This window comes from Tyto alba, unplaced genomic scaffold (genome assembly GCF_018691265.1).
Source record: "Tyto alba isolate M040663 unplaced genomic scaffold, T.alba_DEE_v4.0 Super-Scaffold_6, whole genome shotgun sequence".
NCBI lineage: Eukaryota > Metazoa > Chordata > Aves > Strigiformes > Tytonidae > Tyto > Tyto alba.
The window spans coordinates 22,752,424-22,774,231 of NW_024881327.1; the positions used below are offsets into that span (position 1 = coordinate 22,752,424).

The 21,808-nt window shown below is 39.9% G+C and overlaps 1 protein-coding gene across 4 annotated transcripts in view; it reads left to right on the forward strand.

The window, feature by feature from the left end:
* MTUS1 (microtubule associated scaffold protein 1) overlaps nucleotides 1-21,808 on the forward strand; it is a 126,228-nt gene that overhangs the window by 26,746 nt on the left and 77,674 nt on the right. For 3 of the 4 annotated variants that reach the window (XM_042807754.1, XM_042807753.1, XM_042807755.1), the window contains exons 2-3: nucleotides 7,216-9,441; nucleotides 11,699-11,894. In XM_042807754.1, coding sequence (XP_042663688.1) covers nucleotides 7,396-9,441; nucleotides 11,699-11,894 — 2,242 coding nt within the window. In that variant the 5' untranslated portion in view covers nucleotides 7,216-7,395. Of the gene's footprint in view, nucleotides 1-7,215; nucleotides 9,442-10,018; nucleotides 10,364-11,698; nucleotides 11,895-21,808 lie in introns of those variants that run through there. The other variant, XM_032999004.2, reaches the window with a different exon arrangement.

Genomic DNA, 21,808 nt, shown 5'->3' on the forward strand with positions numbered 1-21,808 from the left:
TAACTTGAAGATACCAAAGTGTATAAATGTACCCTTTAAATGGTAGCAATGGAGAAAATCAGTTTAGCTGAATTCCAGGAAACAGAGAAAGTAAGCAATATTTGTAACCCCTACATAGTCAAAGAACTTGAACACTGATTAGGATTGCTGCACATAGCCTCTGACAGTCTCAGTCTTGTTTGTGCTTAGCTATCCAATCACGTCTATCAAAAAGAAGGACTTGAACCTTGACCTTCCAAGGAAGTGCCGTAATGAATGTGCTATTGTTTTTCACAAGTTCCAGCTCCTTACTTTAATTTTGACCTGAAAGTTTATCCTTGTACAAGAAGATATGCTTCTGCTAAACAATTTAGTTGTGATAAAATAATTTTAAAAAACCCCTAAAGCATCTTTCTGAAAAGTTGTTGACTAATTTAACCAGGAAATAATAACTTAATGTCATTCTTACAAGTTCCTAGAGAGTAACAGACTGAGTATTGATCCCATGGAAAACCATGGCATGGCCTTTGTTTATGATGGCAATGGATAAACAAATGATAACTAAGTTTATAACTGACCACATGTGCAGTTGTGTGCTGCATCATACTTTGAAAACCCCATGAGTAGTCAGGGCCACTTTGAGCAGTGAATGGTGTCTTAATGGAGCTATGAATGAGAGCCTGAGTAAGTTGTAAGAGAGTGCTGGAATATCCAAGTGAGAGGCTTGTCTCTATTCTCATCTGCGCATTCAAATAGGTGGCTTTGGTTTTGTTTGATCATGCACTTAATCTCAGGTAATAAAGTACACTTGCTTACTTGTGCTGTCTTAATAGCTGGCATTTGTCACTGGCTTGTGTATGCTTATCTCTGTAACTTCCGTGAGTTTCATGTTGTCGGTTGCTGTAAAACAGAGTGGGGGAAAGGCGTGTGCGTTTATAGAACTTCCTGGTCTAGGGGATTGCACCTCCAAATCCTTTAAATACTAAATGCTATTTTTAGATACTGTTTTCAAGTATCTCGGTTACCTAAGTAAAGGATGGGCTTAGTTTACTTTTAAAAAAAGTGACTGGACCAGTCTTCCACTGGTCTCCCAGAACTTGCCTTACAATAAAAATCATAAGCTGGCAATTATTAAAGGAAGAAAAATTGTGTTACAAAGACATTGGATAAATCCATTAGAATGTCTGAGTGTATTATGTGCTTACGAATAATAGTCTGAACTTGAAGATGGAGACAACAGCCTAATATCCTTAAAGACAGGCAAACAAGGATGGCCTGAGTTTATGAATAATTAAATAGATACTCTTCATCGTAGGAAACCAGTGACTATGGGCAAGGAAAAGAAGGGTCCAAAAGCAGTCAAAGCTTTCCATTGAACCAATGTTCTGAGGACTGAATCACTGGAGGCTGTGAGTTTGGAGAAAGCACTAGCATTGCTGTCTCTGTTAAGCAACCATTTAGTCACTAGTATGAGCAAGCTACTAGGGCAGATGTACCTGTTAGCACGAGCAGTCACGTTTTGGGTTAGTCTGATGGTGTCATGGTTTGAACGTCTTATGGGAAGTCACCACCTCTCACACAACTTTAGGGTGCCTGATTTCTGCAACTGTATGCTCAGTTGCCTTTCCACTTCTTCCATAGCTTAGTGCCAAGATTTAACTGCTTCAAATTCATGCTCCTTGGTTACTCTCGCTTGTATGTTATGTTGGTGCTTCAGTCTTGAAGCGGGCTGGTAGATAGCCAAGTAGGAGGCGAACCCTGGTGGTTCGTGCCTGTGACAGTGATATTCCTTCAGTCAAGCATGCCTGCGTGATTGCCTGCAAATGTAACTTGTGCATTATTTCTGCTTACCATAGCAAGTGTCTCAGATAAATTTTGTTTTTTTAAAATGGCTTTGAGTAAAGCATATAGATGTTACTTAGCTACCCTACGGGTGGTTTTTTTTCTTTCTTATAAACACAGCACCTTCACAGTGCCAGCACTGATGGTACTATGTGTTCTTAAGCGAGCAATGTTATTAGCATATGAGCATTTCACACAATTCACTTCTAGGAGTATGTTGTTCTTGTCATGTTATAAATGCTTGGGTGAAGTTGTTTTAGGAGCTTAACTCATCCTCTCTTCTAACTGTTTGAATTAGTTTGGCCACAGGCTAGTTCACATCAGGATGTGACATTACTGAGGCTGCACAGGGAGCTCTGAAATGGTAATTCTGTGCAAATGCGGCTTTACCTGAACTTGTGTGTTTTCTCAGTGCTTTCTGATAGAACATGTGTGAGCAACACTGGACCAGACCATCTTGGGAGGGGGGTTTCTAGTCACTGCAGACTCCCTTCTGGATGCTCCTCTCTTTGTCTTCAGGTGTACATGCTGAAAAAGTCAGACTTGTGTGATGGTATTACATTCCAGAACACGGTCAGATAAACTGGTTGTAGTTGTAATGCATTGACATATGGAATGCCTTAAATGGTTTCTGATTTCAGTGACTGTGGTGACTATGTAATATGGTTTTCTGCTGCAATACAGATGCTGATGGTGCATTTTGTCTGTTATCAAGGCATGTTCAGTTGATCAGAACACTTCGGGACTGCCTGCCTGCATGTTTAGGCACACTGTCTCCTTTCAAATTTATTCCCCCTCCTCCTCCCTGTCATACAGGCTGCACAAACATTGTGCATGGGTTTGAGTAAATGCTGTGTGATGGTGTTGGTAAAAGAACCAAGTTCCAGATGGAGTACCACGAAAAGTGTAAATTATTACTATCTGTGTTTTGGCACTAACATAAACTGACTGGCATTCTTGTAGTAATTTGTAAACTTGTAGCATGTATTATCTACTGTAATTGATATGGTTTTGATTCTTGTTTGTCCAGCACTGGAAGAGTCACTCTCCCTCTGCACTTTTACGGCACATCCTCGGATACCCCTCATAGATTAGCAGAAGTGACAAGGTCTTGCTCTGAGCCTATTTCTGTGTTCTGTAGTGTATTACTCTGGTGCTGCTGGCAGCTGATCTCTTTTTCTGCATGCCAAGCTCCCTTTTCTTTTTTTTCTGAAGTCATGTTACCTTAAACTCATATCTGTTGAGTAGGGGGAAAGTTTTGAGCTCTGATAACTACGACTTTTTTTTTTTTGGCAATGTGGAAGCACTTAAAATACACATCTGAAATTTGGCAAGCTGAGCCTCAGTGAAGGCACAAAACAGCTGAACTCTTTTGCACTGCACTGTAAGGTGTTGTACAGGCCAGGCGTGCATAATGCTTATACATCTAAGACAAACTCAAAGTAAGTTTATTAGTACTATTTAGTTTAAAGAATTCCCTGAGTCATTAGTTGCCAGGAACAGTGTATTCTTGGGAAGGAATGTTCTCAGGAGGGGCAACCGTTGTGTTTGTGCATCTGCTACTGACCACTCACATGGAGGAGATGGTGGCTGAGCTGGATTTTTTCATTCAGCCTCCTATGGCTGATCTTAAATCTAAAGAATTTCTCATCACCGGGAAGCATTCTCATAAGCCTGATGAACATATTAGTACCTGCTGAGTTACAGTATGTCAGTTTTTTGAGGACTGATGTTCATCTAGGTTACAGATTTTTATACGCTATAGTTAATCCTTAGGAATCCTTGTATGCAGGACACCTTTAGTACTCTCTGTGAAGCTGGTCTAGTTGCTCGTGAAAGTATTGATTACTGACATGAAAATTTGCTTTTAAAATAGTTGAATTGGTGATTTATTACTGTGCAGTCTCTGGTTATGTGAAAGTCTAGAGTACTGAGTGAGCAGGCTTCTATACGTACATATGTGCATTCATATATGTAACTTTTAATGCATTTTCTCATTTCTCAGTCTCAAAACTACTTGTATATTTCTTGGAGCTTCTTCAGCATTGATTGGATCAAGGCTTACTTAGCCGCCTGTGTTGTTTCAAATTTTGGCATTATTAACTATTCATACCATAAGCTAACATATCATTCTTTAAATTCTTGGGATCTCAGTCTTGCTAAGTCTTGGCATATTGAAGTTCCCTCCTTTCTGTAGTGAGAAAGCTCTTGAAAGAGGTAAGACTGCTGGTTGGATCTGAGCTAATGATGAATCAAAATGGAATCTTAACTTTTTGTTGCATGACGAAGTGAGCAAACTGTTATGGACTAGTCTCCGTACAAGTAGAAACTAGTTTTAATGTGTCAAAACAACAATGAAAGCAAATTTTGCAAATATTTTTCAGCAGTTGATTCTGTGATTGACTTAAATCAATGGAAAAATATTCAGGACAGGTTCTTGCCCTACCTTCAGGGAAGACTTTTTTGGAGGAACTCTTGAATCTGCCTTAAGTTTCCTAATGGAAGGTGAAGATGAGGGTACTAAAGCTGTTTATGGTTCTGTAGGGATTGAATAATAGTGGGTATGCAAGGGATCTAGATCAGCCTCAAGGATCTGGGATGTTTTAAGCTAGTCAAGGTATTTCATCTTGGGGGAAAAAGGAGGGGCAGAGGAGGGTGCTGTCTGATCTCGGTAGCTTGTTGTTTCCTTGTTCCATGGTCTTTTTACCCTCAGCCTGAGACAGATGTTTAAAGTCCCATGTAAAGACAAGGTTGTGGGCCAGAAACCGCTCTGTGTTTGATCTATGGTGAGCATGCAAATTCGTGCAGTTCTAGAATGGTTTTGAGTGCTGCTTTTGTACTCAAAACTGTTTACAGGTTCTAGAGCCTGTTTGGAAAGCTTTAGACTTTTCATTGGTATGAAAAAGCATTTATTTTGAATGTAGTTATTTAAGCTGTGTTTCCAGCTGAAGAAAATAAGGTTTAAGGACAAATGTAATCTTTCTGAATGATGCATTCTTGCTTTTAGTAACTTACCTTTTACTACTTATTGTCCTGGCTTTATTTTACACTTTCCAAAGTATTTGTTGATAAGAGTTTGTTTTCTTTCCCCTGCTGTAGTTTCCAAAATGGTTTGTGGTTTCTGTGAGGAGCTAAGTTTCTTCATCAGAGAACAAATCAAGAGTAGCTTCTCTTGTCATGGCAAACTTGTTTGCCAAAGCAGTCATTGAATCCTGTACAAAATAGGATCAGGGAATTATTCTTCAATGTACCTAAACAACATCAAGATAGTGGAAATCTCCCATTATTATGGGATCTTGTAGTCTTCTTGACCTGTCTAAGTGTATTGCAACCAGTATTGTCACCCTAGTTGAGACAGAGAATATCTGACCTGCACTATCAACTGTTTTTCTGTTAGGTCTGGATTTTCAGTCTGTAGGAACTCTACTCATTTGTTAAGTTACAGTCAAATAATTTCAGACTTCAGTATAATTATCATATTAGTGTGCATTATTCTGTCCATCCTATATACTTAATCCTGATGGTCATGTCCTGCTGCTTTCTTCGCACCAAATTCCAAATATGTCCTTATATCAGTATCCTCATTTGAGGACACCACACTCTGGTGTCTGTTTTAGTTAAACATCACTGGCCTGTTTGCTCATCGTTTTTGATGGCAAGTGTCCTCCTCCTTCCTGTTCTTTGATGGGAGAGTGCAGTCTGCGGCTCCAGACATGTAATGGCATTCAACATCTGCCCAACTTCCCTGTTCTTCAGTTAGGAAGCAGGCTTTTGTCAAGGGATGCATTTTCATCCCAATTCCCTTGTTGGACCCAGTGAACTCTGTCCCTCCCATTTAGACTTTACCACCCAAAGTGATCCTTCTTCCTGCCAGATCCCCCGCCCTGCTGCAACCATATCTTAGAAATCTGAAGTTCTTCCTGCCTCTGGTCTCGTTTCTGGTACTAGGAGCCGTTCATATGGAGTTGTGCTATGTAGGTAGACTTTAGTTGCTTTGGAGAGTTTGGATCTTCTCTCTCTTGTCCTTGTGGTTTTGGTACCTCGGTGCAGTCTTAGTGCTTGCTAGGAACTTGTCCTTTTATGTTGCAAGGCCTCTTAGTTTTTTGGTTTGTTCCCCATCTTCTCCCCTCTTTTCCCCTTTCTGCTTCTGTAGGATTTTGGGTGACGATATGTGGCTCTGCTCTGCTGGAGAGGACACTGGAATTGTTTCCCCACTTGGCTAATTTTGTGTCATCTTTATAGAAGATGAAGGCTGTTGCTATGCAGGGAGCTGCTCTCCAGTGACTCTGAAGGGATCCCATGTACAACTACCTGTTGGCTACCCTGGGAGCACAGGAGTAGTGTACTGGTGTAACCCTAGAACTAATTATGAACCTCCCCATTTTCTCTTGATCTCGGTTCAGGTGCCTTAAGACTACGCTTTGAAGGTCTTGAGCTGCCTCTGCTCTGCGTTGCTGCTTTGGAAGGCAGGAAGGTGGCCTTCAGTGCAGAGAAGCTGCTGGCTGGAGTTGTTACTGCTATGTGCATCAAGGGATGAGCGCTGAAGTTTTCTTCACTGAGATTCTTAGTGTTATTCCTGTGTTGCTGCTCTGGTGTCTGTTCTATACCTGAGCTTATACATCAGCGTTTCATCATTATTACAATTTAGAGCTCTCTTAATTTCCTGTATTTGTGCGAACTTGTACACAAGAACACGTGTACTGGACAAAGTCAGACTGAAGATCCACCTAATGCTGTGTCCTGTCTGCAGCAGTAACCAAGGCTAAATGCTGAGTGAAGAGTGCAAGAGCAGGATGAGCATGTAATGATTGTTCCCTAGAGTTGTCCTAACTGCTTGCAGCTTGTGACTGAGAGCATTTTGAGTCAGTTTGGTATTCGGTTTTGGACAGGCTTTTTCTTATATGGCTCTTACCCACTTGTCTTTGAGCCTATGTAAGCTTTTGGCTTTCAAGCACTGTGTAGTAAGAAGCTTCATAGCTTGAGTACATACTGTGTGAGTAACCATGCCCTTTTGTTGGCTACCTGCTATTGGAAGAGAGAAAAATGATGGTTCATTTTATCATGTAGTCCCTGATAGCTTTTTCTTCTTGAGGAACCAAATCTTTTGGGTTGTGCCTTTGCTTGCTTGGAAGCCAAGCAAGCCAAGTATCTGAGAATGCAACCCTGAAGTTACACTTAATTGCACCTGGCCAAAGGGTTCAAAGGTTGCTTGGCAGTCAGGGAAACAAAAATGGCTTGTGAAGGTAGGCATGCATGGACGGCATCGTTGTAAAAGGCTAGTTTGCTTAAGGAAGCTGGTCAAAATGGCTGTACTTGATTAATAGTAGCTTAAGAATGCTTACTGACTTAAAATCCTAGTTTGGTTAATCATTTTTCATTTCTTTTTAATTCTAGAACTTTTGAATCCTCTTGGGAAACATGAAAATAAAGAACCATTTTTAAAATATCTTTCAGGACAGTTGACACATTCCAGGGAAAAGCTGTGGGATTTTTCTGCAAAATTCAGAAGAATCTGCCTTCTCTGGGATTTTAAATAAGTATAAAATGAAAGTAGTTTAACATTTATCCTTCAAAATGGATGTTGACAAGTCAGATGACAAAGCAGAGAATGGCCTCAAGTCTTCCTTACTTATAAGGGATGAAAATGGAAATAACTATGCATGCGACAGGGCTACACCTTCCTCAAAGAATTGTGCTGCCAAGGAACATGGTAATTCAACTGACCAAAATACAGTGAGTGAGCATGAAGAAGATACCATTCTCGAAAAGAAGAGTGACTTTGGAAGTATCCTTTTAAAACAACAGTGTACTGAAACACTTCATCTGCAGAAGACACCTGGTAAATACAGCTGCACGGGAGCTCTGTTGGGAGATGTGGATGCTGCATGCAAGTCTTCGGTGACTGGACAGACTTGTGTGTATCCTTTGGACTGTGACTTGAAAGAAACAACAAACTTACTGGAAAGTAACGTTGCTATGGCAAAAATGCAAAATCAGAGTATCAAACAATCGGTGCCTTACAGTCAGACTGACTCTAAGTGTGTATTACTTCTTTCTGCTTCGGAGCGGAACATGCCGTCCCTGATGAGTGATAGGGCGTGCTGCCACCTGAACACATTGGATGTTGCTAATGTTACGGGTGAAACTCTGGGAGCTGATCAAAATGATGGTATGCATCTGAGGGAAATGCTGATCTCTTCTGAAATACGTGCAAGAGAAAAATTTGATAGAACCAGCTCAGAGAGATTACCTAATCTCTCCTCTATGATAGTGGCTTCAGAAAGCCCAGATGCCCATTCAGAACTCAAAGTATATTGTCCTGACTCCCCACATGTGCAACACTATCTAAAAAACACTAACAGGACTGATACAGAATCACAGGAAACAGAAGCACAATCTACAAAACTAGCTGCTGGATGTATAGATGCTTGTAGGCAAGATGCATTATCACTGTGCATTAATATTAATGAAGATGACCAAGTAAAATCCTTGCAGGATACCCTTAACTATGACGAAACTGGGAATTCCAGTGCCAAAACATGCATGGATAGTCCTGTAAATAATGTGCATCTTCTCTCAGTAGATAAAATGGGTGGAGAACAAGTATCAAAGAAAACCAGTGAACCCTTAACCAAAGAAAAAAGTATCCCTGGAAATGCTGCTCTTCAGGATATGCACAATGTATCTTACGTATCTTGCAGTGTACCAAAATTAGAGAGGGCTGTTATGCCTGACCTTAAATGTGAAGCAACTTTTGTGGTCTTCAGTCCTATGGCTGGTGAGAGCGATTCTGCTCTACATACTTCAACACCTAAAGAACAATTGAAAAATAGAACTTTTTCTGCTTCAGCTTTGGCAGAAATTGAAGACGAGTCACCGAAACTAAGACCAAATGAGATGTTTGTAGGAGGGCATAATAGAAGGCCTTTGCTTAAAGCTAGTTCAGGTCAAACTGCAGGAAAAACAGTGGGCAGGTCTCCTATTGTGTCAACAATAACCAAAGCGAAGAAATCGGAGATTGTTAGTTTTCCCAAACCTAATTTCAAAAATGTTAAGCCAAAGGTTATGTCTAGACCTGTGCTACAGTCAAGAGACAGTGCAGCATTAAAACAGTCTCCCCAGTCCCCCCAGCTATCATGTGTCTCCTCATCTTCACTGGTTGCTTCCCCAAGGCAGTTGTCCCCCTCTATAAAAGTGCTGAAAAAGAAAATAGATCTAGCTAAAGATACTAAAGTGGAATTGCCTGTGAGTAAGCCACATAAGCTACATCTCAACAAACACCTCTTCACTAGCCAAGTCGTACATGCCACAACACATCCTAGAAATGCTTCCCACAAGGCTTCAAAGACACCTGTGTTAGAGCAGAATCCGGAAGACATTGGCAAAGCAAGCTCTACCCATTCAGCATGCTTCTCAGTTTCTAAGGCACTTCCAATGTGTGTAGAGAACTCAAAAGAGATGCTGAAGGATAAAATAGAAATTTCAGACTCTTCAATGCAGCCCTCTGGTCACCCGACGGGAGGTGAAAAAGAGCAAAGCAGCAACATGGGAATTCTTCTGGAAACAGCCCTATTAAAAGATGTGGCAAATGAAACGTTTGACCTGCACTCTGTTCCTTTGGTAAGCTTTTTTTCTTTACATACTTAATTACATGTTTCATACATTTGGAAAGAGGGAATTCTGCATTGCACGGTGCTGAATGGCAATTGTGGAATGGGTTTTTTGTCTACAAATGCGACTACTGTTGATTTCTGAGGTGAAGTGTCTCCCTAATAAAGGGAGTGAAGAAATACCATTTTATAAACTGGTTGCACTTGGCCTCACATGTGATTTAGTGTCTTCAGCCTTGATCTTATTCCATGGTATAAAATTGTTTTTGGTCAAGTCTCTTTAAGACAATGCAGTTGGTAAAATTTCTAGTAAAAGCAAACAACTTTTAATTTAGTCAAACTGGTAAAATTGCATAGCATAACTTGGTGAGGTTTTTCTAAATATAGCTTTTAATACATGCTTTTATCAAAATAATTCTAATGGTGCTGTAACTTGAAATAGACATTAGATGTAAATTGTTGTTTTCAGTATTTTCTTTCAAAACGTGCTTTTTAAAACCTTCAGTTTAGTTCTATTTACTAACAGAAATGTTGTGCATGTACTAAGTCATATAAAATCCAAAGACCAACAAGCTGGTCAGGTGTTTTATTTTGAACATCTTAAATTAACTGTCTGTTTTGAACGATTTGGGAGTTTGTTTATTTGAAGTAGAACCAGGGCTCATTAGAATTGCTAAGAGGAGCCAGGAAATATTTCTCATGCAGAGGGCATATACCTGGTTTTGGGCAGTTGGCCAGCTGGAAGGTGCAAACTTCCTGGCCGGGAGGTATGCGTGCACTGGTTGGTTGGGAAATATTTTCAGATGAGTCAGCTGCCTGTCAGGAGAAACATGCTGCTTTCAAATACTCTGAAAGAAGGTTAAAAGAAAAGGAACAGTGTGAAAGAAAGGAGGATCTTTGGAGTTGGATCAACCGAGATCTCTGGAGGCATGGTAGGGGCACTGAGTTGGAGTCTTGATGCTGTATGTAGTCCCTTCTGTTGTTCGCTTGTGGGTTCAACAGTTTATGTTAAATTGGTGAAGTGGAGGCAGCAGCTGTTACCAGTAAAACTGGTGTTGTCTGAATTTTTGTCAGGCTTTATGGATTTGCCAGAAAAACTCCAGTAAAGCTTAGTATACGGAGGAGGCTATTTCAGGTAAAACAGAAGCGGCTATCCATTTTTGAAATGTTACAGAAGGAATTAATAAATAATATTTATTATAATAAATAATTTAACTTGAAAACTTAAATGAACATGAAAGCAAGGATGGTCTGTTTTAATTCTGAAGTTTTTCAGAGCTTTAATTCTGTTTCACTCCTTCCTTTTGGTGCCGGGGTTCAAGAGAATGCTTTCAATTTACCCCATTGATAAGATGAAAACCTCAGTGATATTTATTGTTATGCTGGTACCTGGGAAATCAACAGAGCAAAATCTGTAAAATGTGCAGTAGATCAATCAGCTGGACTAAATTTAATAAGTGGTCTTCTGAAAAGTACAGATTAACTTCTGAAAATGAAGATGAGGATTGGAATCAAAATTGGAAAGTGCCATTAATATGCCAAAATAGCTGCGTATCGCTTTGAGTCACAGAAAAGCATATGGAGAGCTGCACATTATTACGTGTTTACCTTTATAGGCTTAACTTTACAGCATGAGTTGCCATGAATTAATGTCTCTATAAACTGGAGCAAGAATTCTGTATGAAAGGTTGACATGTGCTACATATAAACCAGTTATTTTAAACCAGTTCTGTGTCTACTCATGAACTGATGTTGAACATGAAAGATTTTAACCTGTTTCTGTGTTGCAGCATAAGATCTAGACCAGGAAACCAATTGTAAGGGCTGTGGTGTTTCAGGTAGTAGTGGACAACTAACTTTTCGGTATATTAACTTGCCTAGTTGCTTGATAAAGAATTAATTTTGAGATTAGGTGCAGTCATGTAATTGAATGGCTTAATGAGAGTTCGGGGAGGAAGAAATTCTGGTGTAAAGTGACTTCCCTAATCTCTTCAGTGTATTTGTCATTACCAGTGGTTAGCTTCAAACTAATAGTTTTGTTTTGCTGAAGGCCATTCAGGAGATGATCCTTGAGGTTCTGAACTGCAGATGTGGACAGTGTGACAGTGGTCAGCTCAAAGCACATCCCTTGTCTGTGTGGTCGGTATTTCATTACAGATGCTGAAAAGGGAGATCTTCAGCTTGTCAAAGTGTTGGTGTGTGGGGTTTTTTGTTGTTTTGTTTTTGTTTTGGTTTTGTTTTTTTTTTTTTTTTTTAAAAAAAAACAGATGCCTTCTGTGAAAGATGGGACAACACAAAGGAAAAACACGCTGAAGAAAGGCCCAATCACACTACGAAGTGTATCAACTCCCAAGGTTAAAATGGTGCCGTCTGTGTTGCCCTTGAAGAGGGGATGTGAAAATAAAACTATCAGCACAGTTAAAGCACCTTCTCACAAAGGACCTGTTCTGTCATCAAGCTCTGGTAAGAGAATTTTTCACTGGAATACTACCACTTAACCAGTTTCTTAAGATATATTTAATGTACTTTCTGACAGAACTTGTAGGATGGTACAGAGCTATATTTTTGGTGCTAAATATGATGCTATCTAAATAGCAAACTGCTTGGTGGGGGAAGAAGGCAGGTTACACCTCATAATTGTAAAGTCTCATCTTGTAAGGAATGTGTTTAGAAGGGTGTGGTGCTATTAGAAGAAACAATATTTAAATATTAATATTTATAGTTTGGTAATATAACAGTATTTTGCAGAATTACAACTAAAATTACTCAAAAGATGTAAATGTGAAGCTGAGAAAATACAGAATTCGGGTACAAAGCATTTAACATAAGCAACTGTATGCTATCCCAATGGGAGTGAGCCCTTATTTCAGGATATAACATACTTTGTTCAACCTAATTTTTCAGTACAGGTCTATACTTTATAGAAAGGGGAGAATGTAATTGAAGGAGAGACTACTGCCTGAGCTGCTAATTAAGCTCAGACTGATTAATACTAGGGGCAGGGGATGGAATCTCGCATCTAGTCTGTAGGCTACTGTTCAAATCTAGTGACTGAAATTGTATTGTAGAGTCAAAAATGGTCTTGTAGGTTATATGTTTTTTTTTAACCAAGTGTGGTAATACAGCTAATTGCAAAGGTAGGCTGGCTATAAATGACTACACAACAATACGCTGTAATTTGGAAAGTGTGCACACCCAGCTGTACCCAGTAAAACCTGTTCTTTTTTTTTAGCCTGCTCAATCTAAGATTATAAAACAGTCCAAAATACTCCTTAATTATATACAGGTGGTGAAGCATGATAAAATCTGTATCTGTAGTCCCTTATGGGCTGAGTCCCTCTAAGAAAGTGGATATGGGCTATTCTTTGACTTGAGTCTTGCTATGTGAAGGACTTGCTCAGTTAACTAGGTATGTACCTTTAAGCCACCGGTTTCTTGGAAGACTCATCACCTCTCTAAATACCAATTTAGAGCTTACCTATCTGTACTTACAATTTTAGAACTGAGATATAGATCTATATTTGTCCTTTAGATTATTAATCCAGAGTAGATTTATGATGCCATCACTAGAGATAAATGTAAGCATGAATGGGTTACAGGACTAACTTCTTCCCTTTATTAAAAAAAAAAAAAAAAAAAAAAAAAAAAAGAAAATCAGATGCACTTTCAGAAGAAGCAGAAGTCGTTTGCTGTTGAAAACAAAAACCTTTACTCCCCAAGTTTCTTTAGCTAAACCTGTCACACTTTAACTCATTGTATGTTGAAATAATGGTAGTCAGCAAAATACCTTCCAAACACTTCCTATTGGATAAAGGCTGCTTAAGGTAAAAACATGAAGTAACACCTCCCCATTTCAAACTCGTGCTATGATCTGACAAGACTGGAACTTTAATGCTGCACATAACAATAATTTTCTTCTCAGTGCCTTCTCCCTAGCCCCCCTGCCAATGCCCACTGTGTCCTAGCACATATTAATCTTTCATATTGCTTATACAGTGTTTTGGTGGTACAAAGTAGAATTCTATGCATTAAACTGTATCAGGTTAACTTCCCCATCCCCTGCGAAGGGAATTCTTAAACATGGTTCCTTGCTCCCTGGTGAACATAGTGCTGATGCAGATGGGACAATGGGAATACACGGTGGGCGAAGCAAGGATGGGGAAAGGTTAGAGTTACTTGGTATTGCTACCAAAGCCCCACTGGATAATGCGACCATACCTTTCAAATAAAACCATCTTTACTGCTGCTTACACCCTTTGTTTTTAAAGATTTTGAAGTAAAACTGAACGTGCACTTTGGCCAAGTGGCAGCTTCTAAACCAAACCCAGTTATCCGTTTTAGCTAAAGCCTTTCTGTAGGGAATAACTATTTCCTCCAGTTAAGTCATTTGAACATGTTGGTATTAAACTTGTGCCTTGATATAATTGCAGCAGCACAGATAGATAACTCAGTAGCTGTACAGTTGTTTGCTGTCAGGATTTCTTCAGACTACAGACAGACTAGCTAAATCCAGGATGGAAAGGATGTCTGAAGGTCACCTAGTCCAGCCCTCTCTGCCTGTAAGTGGGTCAGCACTGAATTCAAACTAGATTGTGCAGACATTAGTCAAGCTGAGTCTTAAAAATGTCCAGATCCTAACAACCTCATTGCTTCCTGAGGTGCTAGCATAAATGCAGCTAATTCTTAACTAGTTGCTGGCTGTATCTGGATTGTGGGACAGGAAGACAAATCAGTGTAGTGAGTCCATTAAACACTCAGAACAAGAGAAGTGATGGTATATTTCTGTGTCATCTCTCACGTGTATGTTGAGGGAAAGAAGCAGTCTGTCTTCCAAAATGCGTTGGTATATGTGTTACTCACAGAATAATCAAGAGTTTGTGAGCAGTGGATTGTATCATACAGGGTCATTTTGAGTGTGAAGCAGGAAACTCCCCTACAAGAAAAAATACCTTGTATAAAACACCAATTATAAGATCCTTGCAACCTGGTAGGAGTTGAGATTTTGGTAATTTTATTTTTCACTTATAAATGTAAGACTTAAGTTTTCAGTGGTTATGCACTAACCCAATAGGAAGCATGTCTTCTAAGGAAATTCCCTGATCCTTTCCTGAACAGGAGACAGCAGGAGGAGAGTGAAACTCATACCTCAAGCATGAAATTTTTGTGAGGTTATTTGCAGAGCACGTTAAGCTAAAAATATTTCAAATGGTTGCTGCCTGCTGTTCACCAGCATTAGTGTATCTTGGAATGGAACTTGAAGCTTTTGCTGAATTAGAAATTGGTTCTCTAAAAGGTGAGCCCACCTTGATTCAGTGTACTGAAGTGGTTTGTGAAATAGGAAAGCCCGGTTTCTTCAGCAAATCTAGAAATCAGGTCACAGTTGCAGGCTAGATGCCTCAAACTGGTTTCTGTAACTATTTGTCTCCATTTCTCCATAATAGAATGATCTGCAATCACATACTTAAGCAAGATTCTTAATTCTCTACAGCTCATTTTTCCGTGGTGGTGTGCATAGATTTCTGTAGTACTGGATGGCAGGCAGCATGCCTTTTGCTATGTGAGTTTTCTATCAGTGAAAACATACATTAGAGTGCAAGACACAGAATGAGTTGTTCGAGTTACATGGTTTTTACTGGAAGGCGTGTGTAATTTTGGAGCCCTGGTTCATGACTTTGAACCAGTCCTGAAATAATGAAAGCAGCTATTGTTTTTGTTCCCAGCAAACGGCACACAACCTTCTAATTGGATGTACATAACCACTGTGGAGGAGTAATAGCCTGCTAATAGTTGAGGTTATTATGGTTTGGGAAGAGTCATGTTTTTCTCTTACTTGAAGGGACGGGTGGAAGGGGCTGGGGAGCTTTGGTGGTCCCATGAACATCATTGAGTTCTTCTACTGTCAGCCTACGCCAGCAACTGCGTGTTACCACCCATGTGGTTGGGCAGAAGCACTGTGATAGTTTGAGCCACAGGAAGTGGTTTGGTTTGTGTTTGAACAACGTAAAATATGGATATAACTGATTTACTTTAGATCTAAAACTGTAAATGTCCACCACTGCCTTTCTTTTTTTCCTGTTGCTGACTACAACCTACCTGTAAGTACGTAAAGGAAAGGAGCTTTACCTGCAAGTAAGATTTCTGATATGCTAATACTTCACCTACATTTCTACCTTAAAATTATACCATTGCTTTAAATTATTTCCCACTGTATGAAACTTCATGTTGTTGTTGATATTTTAGCTATGTGAAGGGCTCTGTCAAGCCTCTTATGTGTAACTGAATCTGTTTGGGGATATGAAAGCATCAAAAATATTATACCTCTACATATTGTTGAAGACTTCCAGAAATTAATGAAAGCCATGTAAATCATATTTGTAACCAAAATGTCTTTCACTATCTGACGGTTATTTCAGATATTTTGGGTACTATTTTGTCTCTGATTTAGGTCAGTGATATGCATTTAGCCAAGTTATGGCCCTTTGCTTTACTTACATTTTCCATGAGTCCAGTTCCATGAATCCAGTGGTACCCCATCTTTCTCCTGCCAATATTTTCATAGCATTTAACTAGAGTAATGAAAGCTTTGGTAGAAAGAAGTTTGACAGTCTGCACTGTGTGTTTCCTTGAAGACTATTTCGGACAAGTGAGACCTTTTCCTTATGAAAAGTTGATCATGCTTAATGATGCTTCTGGTGTTCTGCAACTAACTGAAGCACAGGAGAAATGATTTCTCATATGCTATAGGAAATATGTTTAAGTTGCATTAGACCATAGTAGGTTTAGTGATACTTTGAAGTACTGATTTGCTTGTTAGTTCATAATTGCTAAATTCCTTCAGTTGAATTTTGACTTGATCTTAGACTTAAATGTGTAATTCAGAGAAGCTTCGAAAGTTAAAACCACAGCAGGCTGTGTCCGATTAAGACTGTGTAATAAACAGCAACAACACTCAATAATGAACACTAAGAAAGGCTTTTCAGATGGAAAATTAAAACCAAATGGTTTCAATGGGTTTTCGTACAGCTGGAAACATATATAAAGTTGGTAATTCAGGACTTTTTGGTATAGCCTTTCACAACAGTAGTGAAGCAGAACCAAAACAATTTAGTTCCAGCAAGCATTCCCACAGTCCTTGAGTCTCTGTTCCGATACGGAACCAGAAGCTAAACCAAACATGGTTACTGCAAATCACTTTTTGGCTTGTATCATACCTGCTTTCTACCATGTGACTCTTTAGTCAGATTGACATGCTGCCAGGAAGAAACAAAATATTTTAAAAGGCAAACATAACTTTCAGGTTTTCTGGCCTGAAACAGTCAGGATTTATCTCAGAATTCAGAAATGGAGAGTCACTTGTAAGGGTATCCATATACTTTCTCATGAAAAAATCTGAAATGCAGACAAATAAGGCTTAAAATCTAGTTTCAACCAGTCTTTTTATGCTTTCTTTTGCAGAACAGCCAGCTTTTGATGGATCCTAAAAGCAGGTTCCTCATACGCTACCTTATCCAAGATGACTATTTGACCTTAAGAGTCTAGATTACTTGATCCCCTTTTCCCTTTAATAGATATGTAGGGCTTCATTACAGTAATTAAAGCCTGTGTTAAAAGTAAACTTAAAACTCCCATATTCCCCTTCAGCGGGGTAGAAAGGAGGAAACCAATGTATGGGTCTCCATAGAGTGTATGTCTAGTATGACATAAAGCTTGTCTATCATCCCTCTTTGGTCATCTTCACCCAGAGTAACTGCATAGTAACTGTGTATCTCATAACCAGTTCTCTTTTAATTCACAATTTGAAGCCAGAAAGGAGCCATAAAATTATGTAATTCGAATTCAGCTTAGTCAATTTGCCTTTAGCTTTGGCTACGTACACTAGTAGAAAAACTTGCTATAACTTTGACACCTATTTTCTTTTCCTTTTTCTCATGAAGAAGGAGCTCTCACCATGGGATAGATACTCTCATGTTTTACAAGCCTTACACAGCCTTAAACCTATTTCCTATTTACTTTTATAAGTCAAATTGAGCATGAGAAATGAGTAAAAGCAGAAGGGGGTTTGTTTGTAGGATCTGTTACAACAAATTATTTCAAAGCAAGTTGATTGATTGATCTCTGGTTTGGTATTCTTGATCCTTGTGAGTTTTTGGGGGATGGGGGAGAAGGGCTGGGGGGTTGGAAGAGTTCGAAGATGAACATAAATGATTTTTATTCCAAAGTCTGTGGTATTTCCAGTATTCTATGGATTCCAGTTTCTAGAAAGGAGCATTTCATCCTGTCAGCTTTGTTTGTGGTGCCATCAGTGGTGATACTTAGGGAATTAAAGTTTTCACATGTGTTCCCAGACTCTTTACAAGTGATTTGTGACTAGCCCCATCAGGATTTTAATGTGTTATACCTGTGGCAAGAAGCATGATCATACTTGCAGAGGCTGATACTAACAGTCGACAAATCAATGCTGTCAGAAATGTGGATGCAGCTATAAGAATATTTTCCTTCAGGAGTGAGGTGTGCACCACTTCCCTGCAGGGGAATTTCTTGGTACATAGTCATTTACTTGCAAGGACATGCTGGTGTGTCTTCAAATAAGTCTTCACCTGTAGTGGTTAGTTTTGAATTCTCTCAGGGTAGAAGTGAAGGAGGAGAGAAATCGGAATCCTTGTCTTCCTGAAGAAAATAGTCTGTGTTTTGTTACAGTGAGGTTCCTTCTTCATGCAAGGAATGCATGAAGTCCTGCAACAGGAAACTTAAAATTTTTATAGATAGCGTGGGTATAAAAGTGGCAAACTATCAAAAAATTCTCAGTGCATAACATGAAGGCATGTATGGTATGAAGAGCTGGACAATAATGAGAAGCATAATTGGATGTGGTTGGTAGTGTTCTTTTGGCTCAGCTTGGAGTACGTTGATTTGACTTCTCCATCTGCCTAATGCTAAATGGACAGGACTTTCCAATGGCTGTGTTAAAGCTGGCAGTTGGGGTTGGTTTCTTAAGTGAGGATGCAAAGAGCTTATGAGAGCATCCTGGCAAAGCTGGAATGGGCAAGGTTTGCCACCACTGTGCAGCTGCCCTGGGAAGCTGGTGTAAGACTACCTGTTGTCCGGAGACTGGCTGTGCCTGGGGTCATAGAAGATGACAGCATGACTGTGTGGACATGGTCTCTCATGGGGCTGCTCTGGTTCAACCTACAGAAGGAAAAACGTAAAATTGAGTAAATCCAGCATGGTAGTATACAGTACTGGAGGTGGTAGAGCAGGCATGAGTTTGAACTTGAGGCTTGGGAGGAGAAGGGCTATTTCTAGGTGCTGGAGAGATCACATGGAAGGAGTTGAGCTTGAGGGAAGACGGGGAAGAGAGTGGTCTCTCTGATCGTGGAAGGATTTAACTAGCAGGAAATCTGCCACACTTCAAAACTGGGCCAAATAGGGAGGGGGAAAAGTGAAATTTAACAGTAGCCATACATGAATGTTGTCCTCTCCCTCTCTCTCCCCTTAATTGAAAACACCCCAATCACTCTTCTGACAGTGGGAGAATTTAAGGGAATGAAAAGGGTTGGTTTGGTAGTTGTTGACTGCTAATACAACGCTCTGTAGCACTGATGATCAGTTTTTCAGTTTCAGTCTGAGAATACTGAGCAGCATGAGAAGGAACACATGAATACCTACCTGCCTGGCTGCAGGCAGCCTGGTTATGTTTTTGGCACTAGCTTGCTGCTTGGTCCTTGATACCTGTGCCAAAGAGGAGCACGTTCCTAAGGATTGTGGGTAAATAGGAACATTACTGTCAAAGTCTGCATCAGATGGGGAATTGGGTCTTGCCTTATTAGGTAAACTGTTCTCAGATCAGCTGATATCTTCTAATCAAATAAATCTCTCTCATGTAAATATTTCAAGACCCAGCAGTAATTTAACAATCCCTGTCTTTGTCCATGCCTGTGTTTAGCAAATCAGGTATTACTAGCACCATAACATAACTGTGTCCTGCCTTTTCTTTGGTAATTTTCTTAGTAATTTGAGACTTTAAAAGGGAAAGGTAACTAGAAAGAGATTATCTTTTGATCTTCAATAGAATTATGAAATATGCTGTAACTACTCTTTATTCCTCAAAGAAACACGGATATGTGTATAGCTGTTATGGTTTCAGCTCAAAGGGCCACTGACCACCATGTAGCTGCTCATTCCTCCCTTTCCCCCAGTGCTGAGAAGGAGAAAATAATGAAAGGCTTGGGATTTGAGATAGGACAGGGAGGGATAAATCACCCATTAGGGTCATGGGCAAAAGACAGACTTGTTAGGGGAAAAAAAAACCCATAAATTTAATACAGACACTAACAAAAACAGCACTTAACAGACAGATTAGGACAGTGAGAAGTGTTACCACATCTTGAAAACACCTTTCCCCCACTCCTCCCTTCTTCCAGGGCTCAGCTTTGCTCCTGATATCTCTGCCTCCTCCCCCCAGCAGCTCAGGGGGCAGAGAATGGGGGTTGCAGTCATTACTGCCACTTCTTCCATCTCAGGGCAGGGGTACTTCTTCCCCCTGCTCCAGCATGGTCCGCTTTTCCCAGGAGACAGTCTTTTACAACTTTTCTCTGACTCGAGTCCCTCCTATGAAATGCAGCCCTACCCAAGCTGCTCTGGTGTGGGACACCCCTACACATTGCAGTCTTCCCAGTGCCAGACTACAACAGTGGGGGTTGCTTCTTCCCACAGGATCCTGGCCTCCTTTGGGTGCAAGCACCTTAAATAGCTGGGAGAGCCCCACAGACTGTATGTTGGCATCTGCTCCATGGTAGACCTCCATAGGTGGTGGAATGGGCAGCCCTGCCATCTCACCACAGGATAGAGGGGGGTCTCTGCTTTGGCACACCTCCCCCTCTTATATCCCTTCCCCCTCACCCATCCTCTGACCTTGGTATTCACATAGATGTCACAACTCCTCCTCAGAACTCTAACTCCTCCTTCCACAGCGGCACAGCTAATTGGCTTGGCCTAGGTGCAGAGGTGGGTCCAACTTGGAGCCAGGTGAGCTTCAAGAAGCTTCTCATGGGGCCACTGCTGTAGCCCTCTCCCATGCTACCAAAAACTGCGCCACTCACTGAAACCCAGGACAATAGCATAATACAGTATTAACTAATATTGCTGAATGGCCAATTGGGCAACCTGGGGAGCTTGCAGCCATCAGAAATCTGTTAGTATTGCTGCTGCTTTACGGTGCTTAAAATAGCAATCATAAATGCTCTTACCACCATGTTAAGATTGGTCTGCTGGAAACAATACCAAAGTCCAGTTTGTCTTTCCATTATTTACTGCTTTCAAAAGGTGCCAAAATAGCATGTTTTCTTGAAGGTTTACTTTCCTCATTTTCTCAATACTCGTATGGTAGGCTTAGACTGAGCTTTTTCATCATACTTAAAGTTTGTTTTTTTTGTTTTTTTTTTTTTTAAATGCTAAGAAGTTTAGTACTTCTAAAATAGCACCATGTGGATTTTTATTTGCAGGAAAAAAAAAGCCTAAGACAAAAATCCAGAACTCAACATATTCAAGTGAGAAGGCAATGAAAGGCCAAACCAACTATTACTGTTATCTTTAGGTTTAAACAAAAACAGCAACAACAAAAAGCATCCTCCTCCTGCAGACTCCTTTTGCACTTAGTCTGCCCTGAGTTTCTGTTTGGGAAAGGCTTCCAGCTGTTCATTTCCAGGTGTTGTATAGCTCTGTGAATGCCAGTTGCTCTGTGCTCAGTTCTAGATGTGAAATGTGTCACTATGGTTTGAAACGGTGGACATTGAATCTTAGAACTAGTGAATATATATTCAGTTTTACAATCTGCCTGGTGTCAACAGAGTCCCAAGGTCACCACTACTAGCATATGTTTATTCTCTCAATTAGAATTTTTTAGGCTCCAGTGCTATTTAAAGGAAGCATTAATTTATTCTTGACAGTAACCACCTATGAGGGATTCATATGAGAGGATGATTATTTGATTAAGGATATGAAATCTGACTTGAGCACTTTTTGAAAAATGAGCTTTGTTCTTTGCTTATTTCGGTACAAGAGATACTGTAACATACTTGAAGTAACATGGTTGTTGCATAAAGACTTTTTTCTAAAGAATTGCCAACTCATTACTTCACTGTGGAGGAATGTGATATTTCTAGTATTCCACTTCAGTGACTAGATTAAATAACTGATGAAAGCCTGCTACTTTGATGCTATTGCTTGTTGCCTTTATAATAATGGCTCACTAAATATCCTGCTTTTGTGCTTGTTGCCAGTACTTTTGTTTATGTATGATATCTTCCTGCTTCTGTCTTCAAAACCTTTGCATTTAATTCCGTGTGACTCCTTTCTTAGGGAAAGGTACTTACAAAAAT